The sequence below is a fragment of the Artibeus jamaicensis genome, unplaced genomic scaffold (assembly GCF_021234435.1).
Source record: "Artibeus jamaicensis isolate MK-2021 breed Jamaican fruit bat unplaced genomic scaffold, CSHL_Jam_final scaffold_286, whole genome shotgun sequence".
Classification (NCBI taxonomy): Eukaryota; Metazoa; Chordata; class Mammalia; order Chiroptera; family Phyllostomidae; genus Artibeus; species Artibeus jamaicensis.
This window is the reverse complement of record NW_026522034.1, coordinates 5,841,880-5,860,212: the sequence shown is the minus strand read 5'-3', so window position 1 is coordinate 5,860,212 and position 18,333 is coordinate 5,841,880. Positions and strand designations below refer to the sequence as shown.

The 18,333-nt window shown below is 36.2% G+C and overlaps 1 protein-coding gene and 1 pseudogene across 8 annotated transcripts in view; both read right to left on the bottom strand.

The window, feature by feature from the left end:
* Positions 1-18,333, bottom strand: part of MYO9A (myosin IXA) — a 312,362-nt gene that overhangs the window by 174,460 nt on the left and 119,569 nt on the right. For all 8 annotated transcript variants that reach the window (XM_053656781.1, XM_053656780.1, XM_053656783.1 and 5 more), the window contains 2 exons: positions 13,992-14,126; positions 518-639 (listed from right to left, as the gene is read on the bottom strand). In XM_053656781.1, the coding sequence (XP_053512756.1) occupies positions 518-639; positions 13,992-14,126 (257 nt within the window). The remainder of the gene's footprint in view (positions 1-517; positions 640-13,991; positions 14,127-18,333) is intronic.
* LOC119043332 (uncharacterized) lies at positions 16,384-16,518 on the bottom strand (annotated as a pseudogene).

Genomic DNA, 18,333 nt, shown 5'->3' with positions numbered 1-18,333 from the left:
AATTCTAAATGTTCTATCTATTAGGATAATTTAACTATACATAGTACTTTACAGTGAACTCACAACACTCTGGAGGATGTTAAGTGAAACTTTATTTCTGAAGCTTAGAGATAAGTTTGGTATATTAAATTGTATTAATAAAGGATGGTAAATATTGGCATATGTCAGTTGTGGCAGCATCACTAATCTATCATGCTATGTTTGTGCTAAACATGAAAAGAGCAAACACATCTCATGTACAAACTCAATTCAAGAAAAGAACAAACACAAAACGCATTAATGCCAACAAATTTAACATCAAAGTAACTCCGTAGAAGAACGCGAGACAAAAAAAATTTTAATGAGTTAGTGAAGTCCCATCCAAATTTCCTAGAAACACAAAATACACACACATACACATAAAATGCATTAAAAAAAAAACTTTGGCTTTTTATTTGACAATGTTAGAAGAAAGCCAAGGACTGAGACATAAAAAGCCCAAATGGCCTATAACAAAATTGAAAAACATCATACTCACTTGCTTTCTTCATCTAAAAGATGGAGGAGTCCTGTTGGTTTCTTGCTAATAAGATTTATACAACAGGTATTATCAATATAATCTATATTGTGCCAGCTGATACCTTCAGCTCTATATTCTTCCTAGGAAATAACAAATTAACAATTTATTCATCTTGGAGAAAATAATAAGTTCTTATTATCTTATGATAATAACAGCTGAAAAAACTTTTAACAGGCTTGAAAACAATCTGAGGTTTTGTCTTTTAAATCACTAAAATACACAAAGACTATAATTTCACTTGCATAATATCTTGATACAGTATATATCTGTTTCCTTTAGAAAATACATAAAACCAAACATTTCTGGTTAGAGTCCTACTTGTGATACCACTCAGATCAAAATTTAGGATTGAATTTGTTCCCTTAGCCAATCTATCTCATGACTCCACTAAAGAAAAATATAAACTGAAGAAGTCTAATTTCTCCCATGCAACTCTAAATCATCAAAATGAAACAGGTATTTCTTGCATTATCAACAGTGAATTTAATAAAACAAAGTCTGGGGAAAGGAGAAAACCATGACCTCCAGTGACCACCGATATAAACCATGTAGACTTCATTTAAACTTTAGGCCAAATAAAACCCCTAGAATATTTTCCAAAAAACAAGGTTTCAAATTCCATGATTTACAAACTAAAATCTCAGGCCTTCAGCAACTACCCAAAACCCTCTTACAATGCCCCCCATTATTCTTTATTACTTCTCTGTACTGAAAAACATTTTTTATTCATCACTGTGATGCTTTTACTTTTCAACTCTTTTCCAGAAAGATACCCCTGAGAATCTAAGAAGACAAGTTTCCATATTACAGGGATATCTGGGCATCAGGAAAATATTATGTTCACATGATGGTTTTAGTATTCACTGAAAACACTTGCACACTTCTCTGCAAACATGGTGGTTTTGTGAAATGGTGACTTGGGCATTTCATCATACTTTCTATATTATTATCATCCTGTAAAGAAAAATGACCCTAATATAAATTATAATTATTCTCACTGGGAAAAGTAAATGCTTTTATAATAATTATAAAAATTATTATAGCACATAATTATAATTATTTTTCCTTTTAATTAAAAATTTTACAAGTAAAAAAAACTACTTGACCTAATAAATGAATTTGGCAAAACAGCAAAATACAAAGTCAATATTCAGAAATCAAAGGCATTTTTGTACACCAACAGTGAAATATCAGATATAGAAATCAGAAAAAAAAACCATTTGATATAGCAACAAGAAAAATAAAGTACCTAGGAATAAACCTAACAAAGGAGGTAGAAGAACTGTACTCAGAAACAATACAACACTGAAGAAAGAAATTAAGGAAGACACAAACAAATGAAGCATGTACCATGCTCATGGATTGGAAGAATTATCATCAAAAGGATCATACTGCACAAAGCGATTTATAGATTCAATGCAATTCCTATTAAAGTACCAATGACGTATTTCACAGATACAGAACAAACATTTCAGAAATTCATAAGGAACTATAAACAACCCTGAATAGCTGCAGCAATTCTGAGAAAAAAGAACAAAGCAGGAGGGATCACAATACCTGATACCAAACTGTATTACAAGGCTACTGTAATCAAAACAGCCTCGTACTGGCATAAAAAGAGACACATAGACCAATGGAACAAAACACAGACCCCAGAAATAAACCCAACTTTCTACGGTCAATTAATATTTGACAAAGCAGGAAGAAGCATAAAATGGAGTAAAGATAGCCTCTTCAATAAATGTTGGGAGATCTGGACAGACACATGCAAAAAAAATGAAACTTGACCACCAACTTATACCATACACAAATATAAATTCAAGGTGGATAAAAGACTTAAATATAAGTTGTGACACCATTAAAGTTCCAAAGGAAAATATCAGCAGGAAAATCTCAGACATCCCACACAGCAACATCTTCACTGTTATGTCCCCTAAAGCAAGGGACATAAAGGAAAGAATAAACAAATGGGACCTCATCAAGTTAAAAAGCTTCTGCATGGCTAAAGAAAACTGCATTAAAATGTAAAGAGAACCAACTGAAAGCTGCATTAAAATGAAAGGAGAACCAACTATATGGGAAAATATATTTGCCAGTGATACCTCAGACAAGGGTTTGATCTCCAAAATATATAAAGAATTCACACAACTCCACTCCAGGAAGACAAAAAAAAAATTTTTTTAATGAACAAAAGACTTGAACAGACACTTCTCCAAGAAGGACATACAGAGGGCCCAGAGACATATGAAAAGATGCTCAGCATCACTAGCCATCAGAGAGATGCAAATTAAAACCACAGTAAGATACCACTTTACATTGGTCAGAATGGCCACCAAAAACAAATCAACAAACAAGTACCGGTGAGAATGTGGAGAAAAGGGAACCCTAGTGCACTGCTGGTGGGAATGCAGACCGGTGCAGCCACTGGAGAAAACAGTATGGAATTACCTTAGAAAACATAAATGGACCTATCTTTTGACCCACAATTCCACTGCTAGGACTGTATCCTAAGAACCCTGAAACACCAATCCAAAAGAACATATGCACCCCAATGTTCATAGCAGCACAATTTACAATAGCAAATGCTGGAAGCAACCTAAGTGCCCATCAGTAAATGAGTGCATCAGAAAACTATGGTACATTTACACAATGGAATTCTATGCAGAAGAAAAAAAGAAGGAGCTCCTACCCTTTGTGACAGCATGGATGGAACTGGAGAGCATTAAGCTAAGTGAAATAAGCCAAGCAGTAAGGGACAAATACCAGATGATCTCACCTTTAACTGGAACATAATAAATAAAAGAAAAAAGCAAACAAAATATAACCAGAGACATTGAAATTAAGAACAATCTAACAATAGCCAGAAGGGAAAGAGAGAGGGGACAGTGCAGGAAAGGGTTTTCAGGAACTACTATAAAGGACACATGGACAAAACCAAGGGGAAGAGTGTAAGCAAGGGAGGGAGGTGGGTTTGGCTGGGGTGAAGGGCAGTGGTGGGATGAAAATGCAGACAACTGTAACTGAACACCCATAAAGTCATTTTACAAAATGGAAAAAAAAAAAAGAGAACCAAGATTACTCTACTCAGCAAGGCTATCATTTACAATCGAAGGACAGAGCTTCCTAGACAAGAAAAAACTATAGGTGTTCATCACCACCAACCCAGTATTACAAAAAATAAATAATATGAATAATAAAATAGTAATAACTGAACATTTATCAATAATTACTTTAAATGTTAGTAAATTAAATGGTCTAATCAAAAGCATAGGGGAACAAATGGATAAAAATACAAGACCTATACTTATGCTGCCTATAAGAGACCCAATTTAGGTCAGTAAGACACATGAAGACTGAAAGTGTAAGAATGGAAAAAGATATTTCATGCAAATGGAAACAAACAAACTAACAAACAAAAGTTGGGGTAGCAATATTTATATCAGACAAAATAAACTTTTAAACAAAGGCTATAACAAGAAACAAAGAAGGACCTAGCAATTCCACTCCTGGGTATTTATCCTAAGAAACCCAAAACACTAATTCAAAAATGCATATACCTTCCTATATTCATTGTAGCATTATTTACAACAATCAAGATATGGGAGTATCTAAGTATCCATTGATAGACAAATGAATAAATAAAATGGAATATGACTCAGCTTTAAAAAAGAATAAAATATTGGATTTCCTGTCAAGATGGAGGCATAGGTAGACACACTTCACTTCCTCACACAACCATAAGGATAACAACCATTCTAATAACAAAAAAAACGACCAGAAATGCCAGAAAATCTAACTGTATGGATGTCCAACAACCAAACAGTTAAAGAAGAAATACTCATCTAGATGTCAACACAAAGTGGCAAAGCAGGTTGCCCCACCCTGGTGAATTCCTAAGGCCCCACTCCTAATGACATAACAGGTATGCTGATAAATTAAGGAGGCAAAGAAATATGACCCAAATGAAAGAACAGATCAAAACAACAGGAAAAGAACTCAGCAACAAGGAGAGGGCCAACCTATCAGATGGGGAGTTCAAAACACTGGTAATCAGGATGCTCACAGAAATGACTGAGTATGGATACAAAATAAAGAAAGAAACGAATGCTACATGGAGTGAAATATGAAAAACGTACAGGGAACCAACAGTGAAGGGAAGGAAACAGACTCAAATAAATGACTTGGTACAAAAGAAAGAAATAAACATTCACCTAGAACAGAAAGAAGAAACAAGCATTCCAAAAAATGAGGAGAGGCTTAGGAACCTCTAAGGCAACTTTAAATGTTCCAAAATCTGAATCACAGGGTTCCAGAAAGAGAAAAGGAAGAGCAAGAAATTGAAAACTTATTTGAAAAAAATGACAACTTACTGAAAACAAAAGAAAACTTCCCCAATTTGGTAAAGGAAATAGACATACATGTCCAGGAGGCACTGAGAGTCCCAAACAAGTTGAACCCAAAGAGGACCACGCTAAGACACATCATAATTGAAATGCCAAAGGTTAAAGATAAAGAGAGGATCTTACAAGCAGCAAGAGAAAAGAAGTTACCTACAAAGGATTTCCCATGAGACTATCAGCTGATTTCTCAAAAGAAACTTTGCAGGCAAGAACAGACTGGCAAAAAGTATTCAAAGTGATGAAAAGCAAGGACCTACATCCAAGATTGCTCTACCCAGCAAAGCTATCACTTAGAATGGAAGGGCAGATAAACTGCTTCCCAGACAAGGTAAAGCTAAAGGAGTTCATTATCACCAAGCCCTTATTGCATGAAATATTAAATGGACTTATTTAAGAAAAAGAAAAGCAAAACTATGAATATTAAAATGACGATGCTCACAACTATCAAAAACTAAATCTAAAAAGCAAAAATGAACTAAGCAAACAACTAGAAGAGAAACAGAATCACAGGTATGGAGATCACATGGAGGGTTATCAGCAGAAGAGGAAGTGGGGAGAATGGGGGAAAAGGCACAGGGAATAAGAAGCATAAATGGTAGGTACAAAATAGGGGGAGGTTAAGAATAGTATATGAAATGGAGTAGCCAAAGAACTTATATGCACAACTCATGGACAGGAACTAAGGAGGGAGGACTTAGAGGGAAGCAGGGTACCAAGTGGAGAGGGGCCAAGGGAGGAAAATGGGGACAACCTGGTAATAGCATAAACAATAAAATATTCTTTTTCATAAAGATTTTATTTATTTATTTTAGACAGAAGGGAAGGGAGAAAGAGAGGGAGAGAAACATCAATGTATAGTTGCCTTCTACCTGCCCCCTACTGGGGACCTGACCTGGCCCACAACCCAGGCATGTGCCCTGAGTGGGAATGGAACCACCAACCCTTTGTTCGTAGGCCAGCTCTCAGTCCACTGAGCCATACCAGCCAGGGCTAAAATATACTTTTTAAAAAAGTAGTAAAACAAGTTATCATAAAACTCAGTTATTAACAAACTCCATCTATACTTAAAGTATTAGGAAATACTTTCTTGGTGTTATTTTTTTCTAACAAGTGGCATTTTCTTGATTATATGATTTTTAAAATATTTTGAATTTTTAAATAGTCAATATGGTTATGAACAATATTTGTGTAGTTAGCCTCTGTTCTTTCATAATACTTCATATAAAAATCACTTCAGCTGTAACCTAAATGGCAGATGTTAACTTAAAAAGAAGATATACTAATTCACTTTGTTGTATGATGATAGCCTAACAAAAGCTTCACGACCTTTCTTTTGTCCTAACTCAAAAAGTATACCGGGCCCTGGCCAATGTGGCTCAGTTGGTTGGAGCATCATCCCATAACCCAAAGGTCACGTGCCTAGATTCCCAGTCAGGGACATGCATGGCTAGGTTTCAGGTTCGATCCCCAGTCAGGGCATGTATGGCAGACCAGACAACTGACTGATGTTTTACTCTCACATCAATATGTCTGTCTGTCTGTCTCTCATCAATAAATGTACCTTCAGTGAGGATAAAGAGCTTCCCAGACAAGAAAAAGCTACAAGAGTTCACCACCATTAAAACAGTATTATATAAAATGTTAAAGGGTCTTCTTTAAGAAGATAAAAAATATGAATAAAATGGTAAAAAATACATATGTATCAACAATTGAATCTAAAAAACAAAATCAAGAAACAAGCAGAACAGAAACGGAGTCACAGGTACAGAGAATTTCTTGATGGTTGCCAGATGAAGCGGGGTGGAGGGGATGGATGAAAAAGGTGAAAAGATTAAGTACAAATTGGTAGTTCCAGGAATGGTCACAGGGATGCTTACAACAGCACAGGGAACAGAGTTAGCCAAAGAACATATATATACATGACCCATAGACATGGACAATGGTGTGGGGACTGCCTAGGGTGGGGGGAGCTGGGTGGAGGGGAAGGAAGGGGGAAATACTGGGACAACTGTAATGCATAAACAATGTAATTTTAAAAATAAAATAAAAGTAAAAATAAAAGAAATTATGTTGGAGTCCTGGAATATGTGTTAAGTCAAAAATTTTACCCATTACATATGTTTAAAACTTGTATAAAGCAAAAAAGAATGCGTAAAATTATAGTGAGCAATATAGTTTTGTTCATATTATGTTTGCTAGAAAAAGAATAAAAGATGAATCACATCTAAAAAATGTCTAATTACTATGTTGTACACCTGAAATTAATATAGTATTATATGTCAACTATAATTGAAAAATTAAAAAATTATTTTAAAACTTTTTTCACAAGTATTGCTATATAATGGTCATCTCCAAATGGCACTAAGAAAGTTTTTTCCTCTTTCTTCTTTTACACAGCACAACTAACAAGTGTACTAGGTAGTACAAACACGTGGACTTTTATAGACATTACTAGCAGTCCAAAATTCCAACTCATCTCTTCCCCGATGATGATGAATCTTGCCCAATGTTAACATTATCCTAACTTCTGGTAGCAGTGACAAGATTCACCTTTTAAAAAATATTATGTAAATAAAATTGTACATACATATTTTTTCATCTGGCTTTTTTTCCTCAACATTATGTTTCAGAGACACATCCATGTTATAGGATTCATTCATTTTAACTGCTATAGGGCAGAGGTTGTTAAATATCACATTTGCTCATTTATACATTACCTATGGCTGCTGTCCCAATATAACAGCAAAGTTGAGACCATATACCCCCCCTAAAATCCCAAGACTTATTTAGCTGTTCCTTTATAGGAAAAGCATGCCAAAATCTGCTACACAGCATTAGTTCTCAAACTTTAATGTGCAACAGAATCACATACAGGGCTTGTTAAAACAGACTGCTGGGCCCTAAGCCCAGAATTTCTGACTAGATATAGGGTGGAGTCCAATATTTGCATTTCTAACAAGTTCCTTGTTGATGCTGATGCTACACCACTAGTTCCAGGAATAGTCACTGGGATGCTTAGAACAGCACAGGGAACAGAGTAGCCAAAGAACATATATACAGGGGTAAAGGAAGAAAAAACTTTGAGAACCAATGCTGTATAGTATTTAAATGCAATTTATTCCCCACTGTACTGTCGACAGACATTACACTTATTCCTAATTTGGGGCCATTAAAAATAATGCCATTTTGATGATTTCTGCACAAAACTTTTGGTGTATGTTTATATGCACTCTGAGAGTGAAAACACCAGCTTATAATCTACACCTGTATAACCTCAGGAGATACTTCCTAATGACTTTCTAAAATGGTTATACCAATCTATGCACTCACCACCAGTGTATGGGACTTCCTCATGCACAGTATCTCCCTAATTCTGCTTGTGTCTTTTTCATTTTAGTCATTCTGGTGAATGCCTAGGGGTGTATCGTTGTGGTTTTAATTTTTATTTCCCTGGTGACTAATAAATAAGAAATCTTCTCCATGTTCACTACCCATTTGGATGTCCTCACATGCCTATGTTCATGATAAAAACTCTTTAGGAAACAGCCTTGACTTGTTCTCAATCTTAGGGGGAAAGTATTCAGCCTGTCTCAATTAACTATGACATTACCTGTAAGTTTTTTTGTGAATATCTTTTATCAAGACATTGCCTTCTATTCCTAGTTTACTAAGGGATTTCTTTCTTTTAACATGAATATACACGTAAGTTAATCAAATGCATTTTATACTTCTACTGAAATCACCAGGAGGGTTTTTTTCCATTTGGGTAATAGATGAATTAAATTGATTAAAGGTTAAATGTTAAATCTCACCAAGAAAATCCTCCACTTGGTTCTGACATATTACCCTTTTATATTAAAGCTTGCTGAAATTAGTTTGCTAATATTTGTTTAAAATTTTTGAATCTTTGTTTATGAGTAAAGTTGACTTTAATTTCCACTTCTAATATCCTTGACAGATTTGAATATCAAATGTTCTCTTCGCTCCCTAAAATGAGTTGAAAATTGTCCCTTTTTCACTATTTCACATTATAATTTATGTCACACTGGTATTATTTCTTCTCTCATGTTTCACTGGTGAAGCCGTCTTAGCTTACAATGTTCTTTATGGAAAGATTTTTAATTACATTTTCAATTTCTTAATTGAAATTTAGATTTTAAATTTGTATTGCCTATATGTCAGTTTTGAAAAGTATTTTTTCGTAAGTCTACTTATAAACACATAAAGTTGTTTTAAATAATGGGGTCTTAACCTAAGGCTTATGGAGGTTGCCAGGGGGGCTCCTCTTTGCTGTTTCATCTGGAGAAAACCCTGTTCAGCCTCTCAGATTCTCAAGTCTTGACTCTCTGAGAGTCAGTAGCTCCCTACCAGACTAGAGAAGTCCACAAGTGTGGGGCTCATCTCCCTGAGCTTCCTTCTTACAGATCTAAGAGCTGTAAAACTTTACTTGTTTGAAGGTACTCCAATACCTTCAAATATATTTTGTTCAGTTTTTTTCAAGGCAAGTTTGATCAAAATGTCCTAGTCTGACATCCCCAGAAGTGAAATAGACTAAAGAAAAATTCACTAGATTATAAACTCCTCAAATAAGATCCCTGTGCTCAAATTTTCTATCTTCAATATCAAGACAGTGCCTGACACTATTATTACTCCACTGAGTGATGAATCAGTGACCTGAAGGATAATTCTAAGCAAGTAAAGGAACTAAGAAGACAGTACTATTAAAAATAAGAACAATAAATAGACTTTCAAATCACAGAATCCTCTTTTGGTCTGTCTCTTATTCCACATTCTCTCTAACGAAACCCTGATTCAGGATTCACTCACTCGCCCACACTGCTATCTCATTTGGCTCATAGATTACGCCCTTCCCTCTAGTTCACTTCTCTTCAGTCCATCTTCCACAGTTCCAAGTCAAATCCTCTGCTTAAGATACTTCAAATGCCTCCTCATTTCTAAACGAAAAATTCTAATCTTCTCCTTACAGTATATAAGACACAAAACTATCTGACCTTAGGCTCTCTCATGAAACTTACCTTTCTTCCTGCCTGCATTCTACATTTTGTATCCCATATTTTGGTTACACAGAACTATTTCCATTTCATCAAAAGTGCTGTGCCAGGACTTCCCCCAAGATGGAGGCATAGGTGGAACCACCTTGCTTCCGTGCACAACCAAATCTAAGAACAACTATTTTTAACAACAAAAAACACAACCAAGCCACACAGAAAATTGACAATACGGAGTCCAAAGACAACGAAATGCTCAGCTAAACCGGTAAGAGGAGCGAAGCCAGCAGCGGAGCAGGTTGGCAAGAAAAATCCCCAAACGGGTAGTGCGCGAGCAGCCGAAAGCGCAAAGAGCAAGCTAGCTACAGAAGCACACAGGGAAGAGGCCCGGCTGGCTGTCTGCCGTCGGTCCCGCATCTGCGTGCAGATAAACCAGTGAAGAGGGGAGCAGGTGCGGGGCAGCAGGATCGCACAATTCCGATCGGATAAACAGGCCGGGGCAAATGGTGGGACTGCACGGACTGGGCTAGCGGAAAGGACCGCCATTGTTCCCTCTCGGACGACGCCCCCACACACAGCGTCACAAACCAGCGACCTGGGTGGTCCCGTCCAGGTAAACAACTAAGGCTTCACTCAGCTTACTTAACGGCATGAACAGACCAAAAATGGCTCAAGAACAACTCAGAGCCCCAGAGCCAATCAGTCTAAGTGATAAAGAAATAGCCAATCTTTTAGATGCACAGTTCAAAACACTGGTGATCAGGATCCTCACAGAACTGGTTGATTTTAGTCACAAATTAGAGAAACATATGGAAGCTAAAATAATTGAAATGAATGGTAATACAAAGGAAACCAATAGTAATGGAAAGGAGATTGGGGCTCAAATCAATGGAGTGGACCAGAAGGAAGAAAAAAATGATCAAACAGAAAAGAATGAAGAAACAAGAATTCAATAAAATGAGGAGAAGCTTAGGAACCTTCAGGACATTTTAAACGTTCCAACATTCGAATTATAGGGGTACCAGAAGGGGAAGAGTCACGAGTGGAAACCTTATTTGAACAAATAATAAAAGAGAACTTCCCCATTCTGGCAGAGGAAATAGACTTCCAGGAAATCCAGGAAGCTCAGAGAGTCCCAAAGAAGTTGGACCCAAGAAGACACACACCAAGGCACATCATCATTACATTAGCCAAAATTAAAATGAAGGAGAGAATCCTAGAAGCAGCAAGAGATAAGGGGACAGTCACCTACAAAGGAGTTCCCATCAGACTGTCAGCTGATTTCTCAAAAGAGACCTTACAGGCAAAAAGGGGCTGGAAAGAGGTATTCCAAGTCATGAAATCCAAAGACCTACAACCAAGATTGCTCTATCCAGCAAAGTTTTCATTTAGAATGGAAGGGCAGATAAAGTGCTTCTTAGATAAGATCAAATCCAAGGAGTTCATCATCATTAAGCCCTTATTATATGAAATGTTAAAGGGACTTACCTAAGAAAAAGAAGATAAAAAAGATGAACAGTGAAAGGACAGCAAACTCACAGTTATTAAGAACCACACCTAAAACAAAAGCAAACTAAGAGGACAGCTAGATCAGGAGCAGAACCATAGAAATGAAGATCACATGGAGGGTTAGCAACAGGGGGAGTGGGAGAAGGAGAAGGGGGGAGAAGGTACAGAAAATAAGTAGCATAGACAGTAGATAGAAAATAGATAGGGGGGAGGGTAAGAATAGTAGGGGAAATACAGAATCTAAAGAATTTGAGACACTTGTTCATGAACTAAAGGGGGAAATGGTGGGGGAGGGGTATGCAGGGTGGAGGGGAATGGAGGTGGGGAATAGAACAAATGTAATGGCATAATCAATAAAAAAGTTTAAAAAAAAAAGTGCTGTGCCAGCTTATGTCTCATAGTTTTAAGGATATTGTTACCTTTGTTTAAAATATCTTTTCCTCACTGACAATCTGGTAAACTCAACCTACTATTCAAAATTATACTCCTGATTCATCCCTGGGAAATTTTTGCAAACCTTCATGAAGGCCTAATCAACTTCATCCTTTATATTGCTACTTTACTTATGTCTAATTATAGCACTTACTATCCTACATTGCAATTATTACATCCTATGTGCTTAAGTACTACTTTTGAACAAATTGTAAAGGTGTACTTCAATAATATCTTCAAGACGTTTTCAATCAAAGAATCTTTGCCAATTTTCTATTTCTATCTCCATTTTCAAAAATTTTTATCATCTAAACTGATATTGCATTCAAATTAATTTTAACAATCACTGAATACCTATCTCATACCAGGTACCACTGATAAATAAATAACACAATATTTAAAATGCTTTAAATCTCTTATTCCCAGCAAATCCACTTCAAGAGAAATAACATGAGCAGAGAAAGAATAAAATAGATAATAAACAGGTATAAGGTTTCTAAACTCCCCAAAAAGTACCTCACAACCATATGCATTACATCACAAATTACAGAAAACTAAGATGCAAAAGAAAAAATAGATACGCATTAGTTTCTGTTTTCAGATCCTGTAATTCTACATTGCCTAAAATTATAGTATTTACAGTAGAAAAACAATGAGAGTCAACCACACCCAAGTAGTTATGAACACATTTGTATAAACGGTTTTATTTTTGTAGATGTTTTTAGGTAAATAAGGCACTTCTTGTAGATCCTCCATGTCTAAGCTAGACTTCTAGAAAAGGTAAGAATAATTTCAGTTCACAATAAACAAAATGCATTTGTTCCTCAAAAGTAATTTAAGCAATCTCTGTTTAATGATCTACAGAACAGGTGATGCTTTCCTTTGTAAAATACAGAACACAGTCAACAAAATGCATTCCATTACCCTCCAACACGTATTCATTTTCAAGAGATAAAAATTCTAATATGGCATGAACTAGTTAAAAGAACACTGGACTAAGTCAAGAGATCAATCCCAGCTCCACTTTTAATGAAAAACAAAAATTATAGAACCAGAGTGTTAAGGCTTGAATATTTGCTTTAGGCATCATCTCTAAAACTAGAATAAAAACAATAGTACCTGCCTATGAAACAGCAGGCAGTACATAATGCTAGCTAATAATATAGCAAATAATACTATCTTTGAACAGCTCTATGGAAGAGTCTAATTAAAAAGTCATGTGTTAAAATCTTTAAGCATTCATCAAGATGAGCAGACCTATGTTGCCTGTGCTACTATACTCAGTTCTCATTACCCTCTAAACAAAACTGAGGTAGGACAGAAGGCAATGACAGGGAAGATATTTTGTTTTCTGTTTTGTAAACCTGTTATGGTCTTTCTGTTCATTTCATTTGTTCACCATTTCCGTTGAGTCACCATGTAAACCCTGCTTCTGCTTATGTCCTCATACATAAACTGAAATACTGTGCTACAACCTAACTTGTTACTGACTTCAAATTTGGCTTGGAGAAAAACTCTACATTTTCTTTTACTCTATATTTAATCTAAGAATTCTCATGGAAACTGTTGGCTCTTCCTATCCTAAATCAATTTGAGCTTACAAGAAATATCTAGTTACCAATTTTGGTCTCTCTATACTATTTTGTTTACTATAGCTGCACTCTGAGTTGATTAGGGATTGCATTATAAGCTCCTCTATCCCACTCTGGAACTAAGAGGCCAAAGCAATCAAACAAGCATCCTTAGTATTACACAGTGACCAAGCTCATGTCATCAATTAAAAATCAACAAGAACAGAAACCCACAACAAACCCACCCATTTTTCATTCCAAGGTACAATTGAACAAGCACATATTATTGAATCTACTTGGGGCCTATTAAAAAACAACAACAACCCAGTATGATATAGCTCAAAACCTATCATTTGCTTACACTAATATGAAAACTACAATATCTATATTGAAATCCAAGATTTAAAACGCTTATGGTGACTATGACTCAAAATGTTACATGTACGTATGTAAGAAGGTGGGGGCTGAAAGAGTGTCAGAGGGGCAAGGAGACACACATTTAGGTACTTACTTGTTCCAATTTAAAGATGTGCTGATTAAAGTAGTGCTGTAAACGTTCATTAGCAAAATTAATACAGAACTGTTCAAAGCTGTTATTTTCATAATCTTCAAACCCAAAAATATCAAGAACACCAATAGACAAAGTCTGTAAAACAGGAAACAATTATAGTTAAAAAATGATGCTCAATTTTAGTTCATGAATAATATCTACAATAAAAGGAACAAAATGCTCCAAAGTTCTATAGCAGTGGACAAGATTGAGGTTTGGGAGTGGCTAATGTTGAACCAAACTAGCACAAATAAAAAGCATTTTAGCCCTGGCTGGTGTAGCTCAATGGACTGATCGCCAGGCTGTGAAGCAAAGGGTTGCCTGTTCAATTCCCAGTCAGGGCACATGCCTGGGTTGCAGGCCAGGTCCCCAGTAGGGAGCAGCAAGAGGCAATCCCACACTGACGTTTCTTTCTCTCCCTCTTTCTCCCACCCTTCCCCTTGCTCTAAAAGTAAATACATTAATTTTTTAAAGCATTTTAGTTCTCATCATCTTCATCTTTTCTTTTTGTCCTATTTTATAAATCCAAAAATTTAACACATATGATCCATTGACTATTCTACATAAATGGACAAAGCAGAGTTAGCAGCCTGTTATCTCAATCTCAGAAATCCCTGAACTCCAGGAGAAAAGGATTGGAAACAACAGGCTATGAGAAGACAAAAGTTGCTTCAGTAAAATTAGGTCACTCCTATCTATACCTTGTTATTAATCAAGAGGACCATTCGATTTCTTCTACTTTGACTTCCATATCCCAATAGATTTCTGCTTTAAAAACCAAGCTGACAAGAATGCACAACCAGCCTTGTGCAAGCCAGAAACAACACTGATTATCAGAATATATGGTTTCTTGAAGTTAAAATTTTTATATTTCTTTTTAAAAACTGGCCCTGGCCAGTGTGGCTCAGTTGGTTGGGCCTCATCCCATGAAACGAAGGGTCACTGGCTCAATTCCTGGTAAGGGCACATGCCTAGGTTGCAGATTCGGTCCCTGGTTGGGGCACGTGCCAGAGGCAACCAATCTATGTATCTCTCTCACATCAATCTACTCTCTCTCTCTCTTCCCCCCTTGCTAAAATAAATAAATTTTCTAAATGTTTTTTAAAAAACTGCACAAGGTTTGTAATGTTAAATAGTTCTAAAAGAATTATTTTTAAAAAACAGCAATCTCTTCTTCATCCTCAATTTCTGCACCCTAGAGTCAACTAAAGTCAAATCATCTAGCTTTTTGGCATGGAATAGTATAGTATAGTATAGTATAGTATAGTATAGTATAGTATAGTATAGTATAGTATAGTATAGTGTAGTATAGTATAGTATACAAATGCTTATTCTTTTTTCTTGTAACTTTGTTTTATTTATTGATTTTAGGGGAAAGGAAGGGAGAAAGGGAAAGAGAGAGGAAGAAAGAGAGAGGGAGAAAGAGAGGGAAAGAGACAGAGAGACAGAGACATTGATTTGCTGCTCCACTTACTCATGCATTCATCGGTTGATTCTTATATGTGCCCTGACAGGAGATCTAATGTACAACCTTGGCATATAGCGCAGGTGGCAAACACAAGGCCCACAGGCCGAATCCAGCCCTCCACCTCGTTTTATCCAACCTGGCACCTTGTTTCTACTCAGCGGCAGTGTCAAGCTCCTTGCCCCCAGTTAAGGAGCAGTTACACTTATACAGTCCTAAAATTACATACAGCCCTTTGAAAGCAACCGCGAGGCTGATGTGGCCCCTGGTGAAAATAAGTTTGACACTCCTGACATATAAGGATGAAGCTGTAACCAAATGACCTAACTGACCCTTGGCCAGGGCCAAAATGTTTACTCTTCTCTTTCTTGATATTTCACGTGTAGAAATTATCTTCTAACTTCTACTGTGGATGACAAGGATTTAACTCAAATATACCAAAACCAACATTCTTCTCACCACTCTACCTCATTTTTTAAATATAGTTGAATGACAATTTTGGTTAAATGAAAACAATTTTTCTCCACTGGTGCTAAGACAGATACTAGGCAAACTGATGGAATGAGTTATAAATAGTAAGACATTTTTAAAAGTCTCCATTAAAAGTAATTTGTTTCCCATAAGTATCTAAATCTATAAAATTGAGTTCTATTTCCTACTATCCCTCACCCCAAAAAAGTATTTTATTGAATTCTGCTGACTAAATTCTAAGCCCTTATGAAAATAATAGCCTTCAAAAATCAGTCAATTTGGTAAATTAGATTACAATTAAAATTAATACTGTAACTATAGGCTTACAACAAAGCATGAAAAGTTCAGATAAATGCAATTTTACATTTAAATTAAGTAATAAAGATGACATTTCTTCTTTTTATTTTTTCCTTTTCTCCATGTCCCAGCACTTGATGACAGAACTGACAGACTGGAAGCCACCAACACCACAAGGGCCAGAGCCCTTTCCCTTGTCCTCAGTACATTACAGGAACCAGGACAGTACACAGGATCCCCACCGCAAAGAGGAAGATTAGAGATGACATTTCTAGGCCTTGGCCAGGTAGCTCAGTTGGTTAGAGCGTCACCCAGATAAGCCAGGGTTGTGAATTGGATTCCCAGGCAGGGAACATATAAGAATCAACAAATGAATGCATAAATAAGTGGAGCAACAAGTTGATTTCTCTCTGTCCCTGTCTGTTCCTCTCTCTCCCACGCCCCTCTAAAATCAGGTTTTTTCAATGTTAAAATTTTTTTTATATCTAAATTTTTTTAAAAGATGATCTTTCTAAACAGCCTGAAAAGGCAGACTATTCCATGAAAGTTCTCAGGAAATATAAATGAAAATAATCTTTAAATAATTAAAATTAAATTATAAAATCTACCATATTAAAAACAAATTCCAATTGGAAAAAATTACTGAATATAAAACATTACATTCTCCTGGCTGGTGTGACTCAGTGGATTGAACACCAGCCTGTGAACCAAAGGGTCACTGGTTCAATTCCCAGTCAGGTCACATGCCTGGGTTGCAAGCCAGGTCCCTAGTGGGTGGGGGCGGGAGGGGGGGGTAAGAGGCAACCACACATTGATGTTTCCATCTCTTTCTCCCTCTCTTCCCCTCTGTCTAAAAATAAATAAAATCTTAAGAAGAAACAAAACAAAAAAATTATATTCTAAAAGCATGAGAATAAATATTGTATCATCTTGGGCTGAAGAGGCCTTCCTACATAAGAAAAATAAATAAATCAGCCCAGGACAATAAATAAAGAGAATATCAGAATTCACTATTACAGAAGTTTAAAACATATGGGGTTAAAAAACACATGAACAAATCTTTGCAATCAAGAGGAAATATATGTAATGTATGTCAAACTTAAGTCTCTACAATATCCACAATGACACTTAAAGAGGAATAACAAAAAAATGAATATAAAAATAGGAAAAACATATAAATAAAAGAAATAAAATAGAGAAAACATGAGAAGATGCTCAATTTTCATCTATCATTAAAAACCTGGGCACCTTGGCTGGTGTAGTTCAGCTGCTTGGAGCATCATCCAGTAAGACAAAAAGCCACAGGATCAACCCTGAATTGTGGCTCAGTCTCCTGTGGGGGCATGTGCAAGAGGCAACCAATTGATGTTTCTCTCTCACAATGAAGTTTCTCTTCCTTTCTCTCTTCCTCCCTTCCCCTCTCTCTAAAATCAATAAGCATGTCCTCAGGTGAGGATTAAAAAAAACAAACACTAGCAACAAAACAGGCTAGTCCTCCATATCAGATTAGATGAAAATACCGGTAACATCCGATGTGAGGAAAGGAAATAGGGACTTTCATACACTACTAGTAAAAGTGTACAGTGTTTTTTGAAAAGCCACAATGTTTTTTGAAAAGGCAAATTAGGCACTGGCTGGTGTAGCTCAGTGGATTGAGCCGGGCTGCAAACCATAGGGTCACTGTTTGATTCCCAGTCAGGGCACATGCCTGGGTTGCGGGCCCGGTCCCCAGTGGGGGAGCCACGTGAGAGGCAACCACACATTGATGTTTCTCTCCCTCTCTTCCGCCTTCCCTTCCCCTCTCTCTAAAAATAAAAAAAGAAGTAAAATATTTTTTTAAAAAGGCAAATTAGCAGCAGCTACCAAAATTTTTAAACCTATATATTCTTAAATCCATCAATTCATTTTAAGGATTTTTGTCCTAGAGAAATGTACATAAAGAATATTTGTTACATTATCATTTTAACAATAAAACAAATGGAATATATTTTTAATGGGTGAACCTATGGTTACACATCTAAACTATATATTACTTGTTAAAAATAATGAGGCACACATAGATACAGGGAA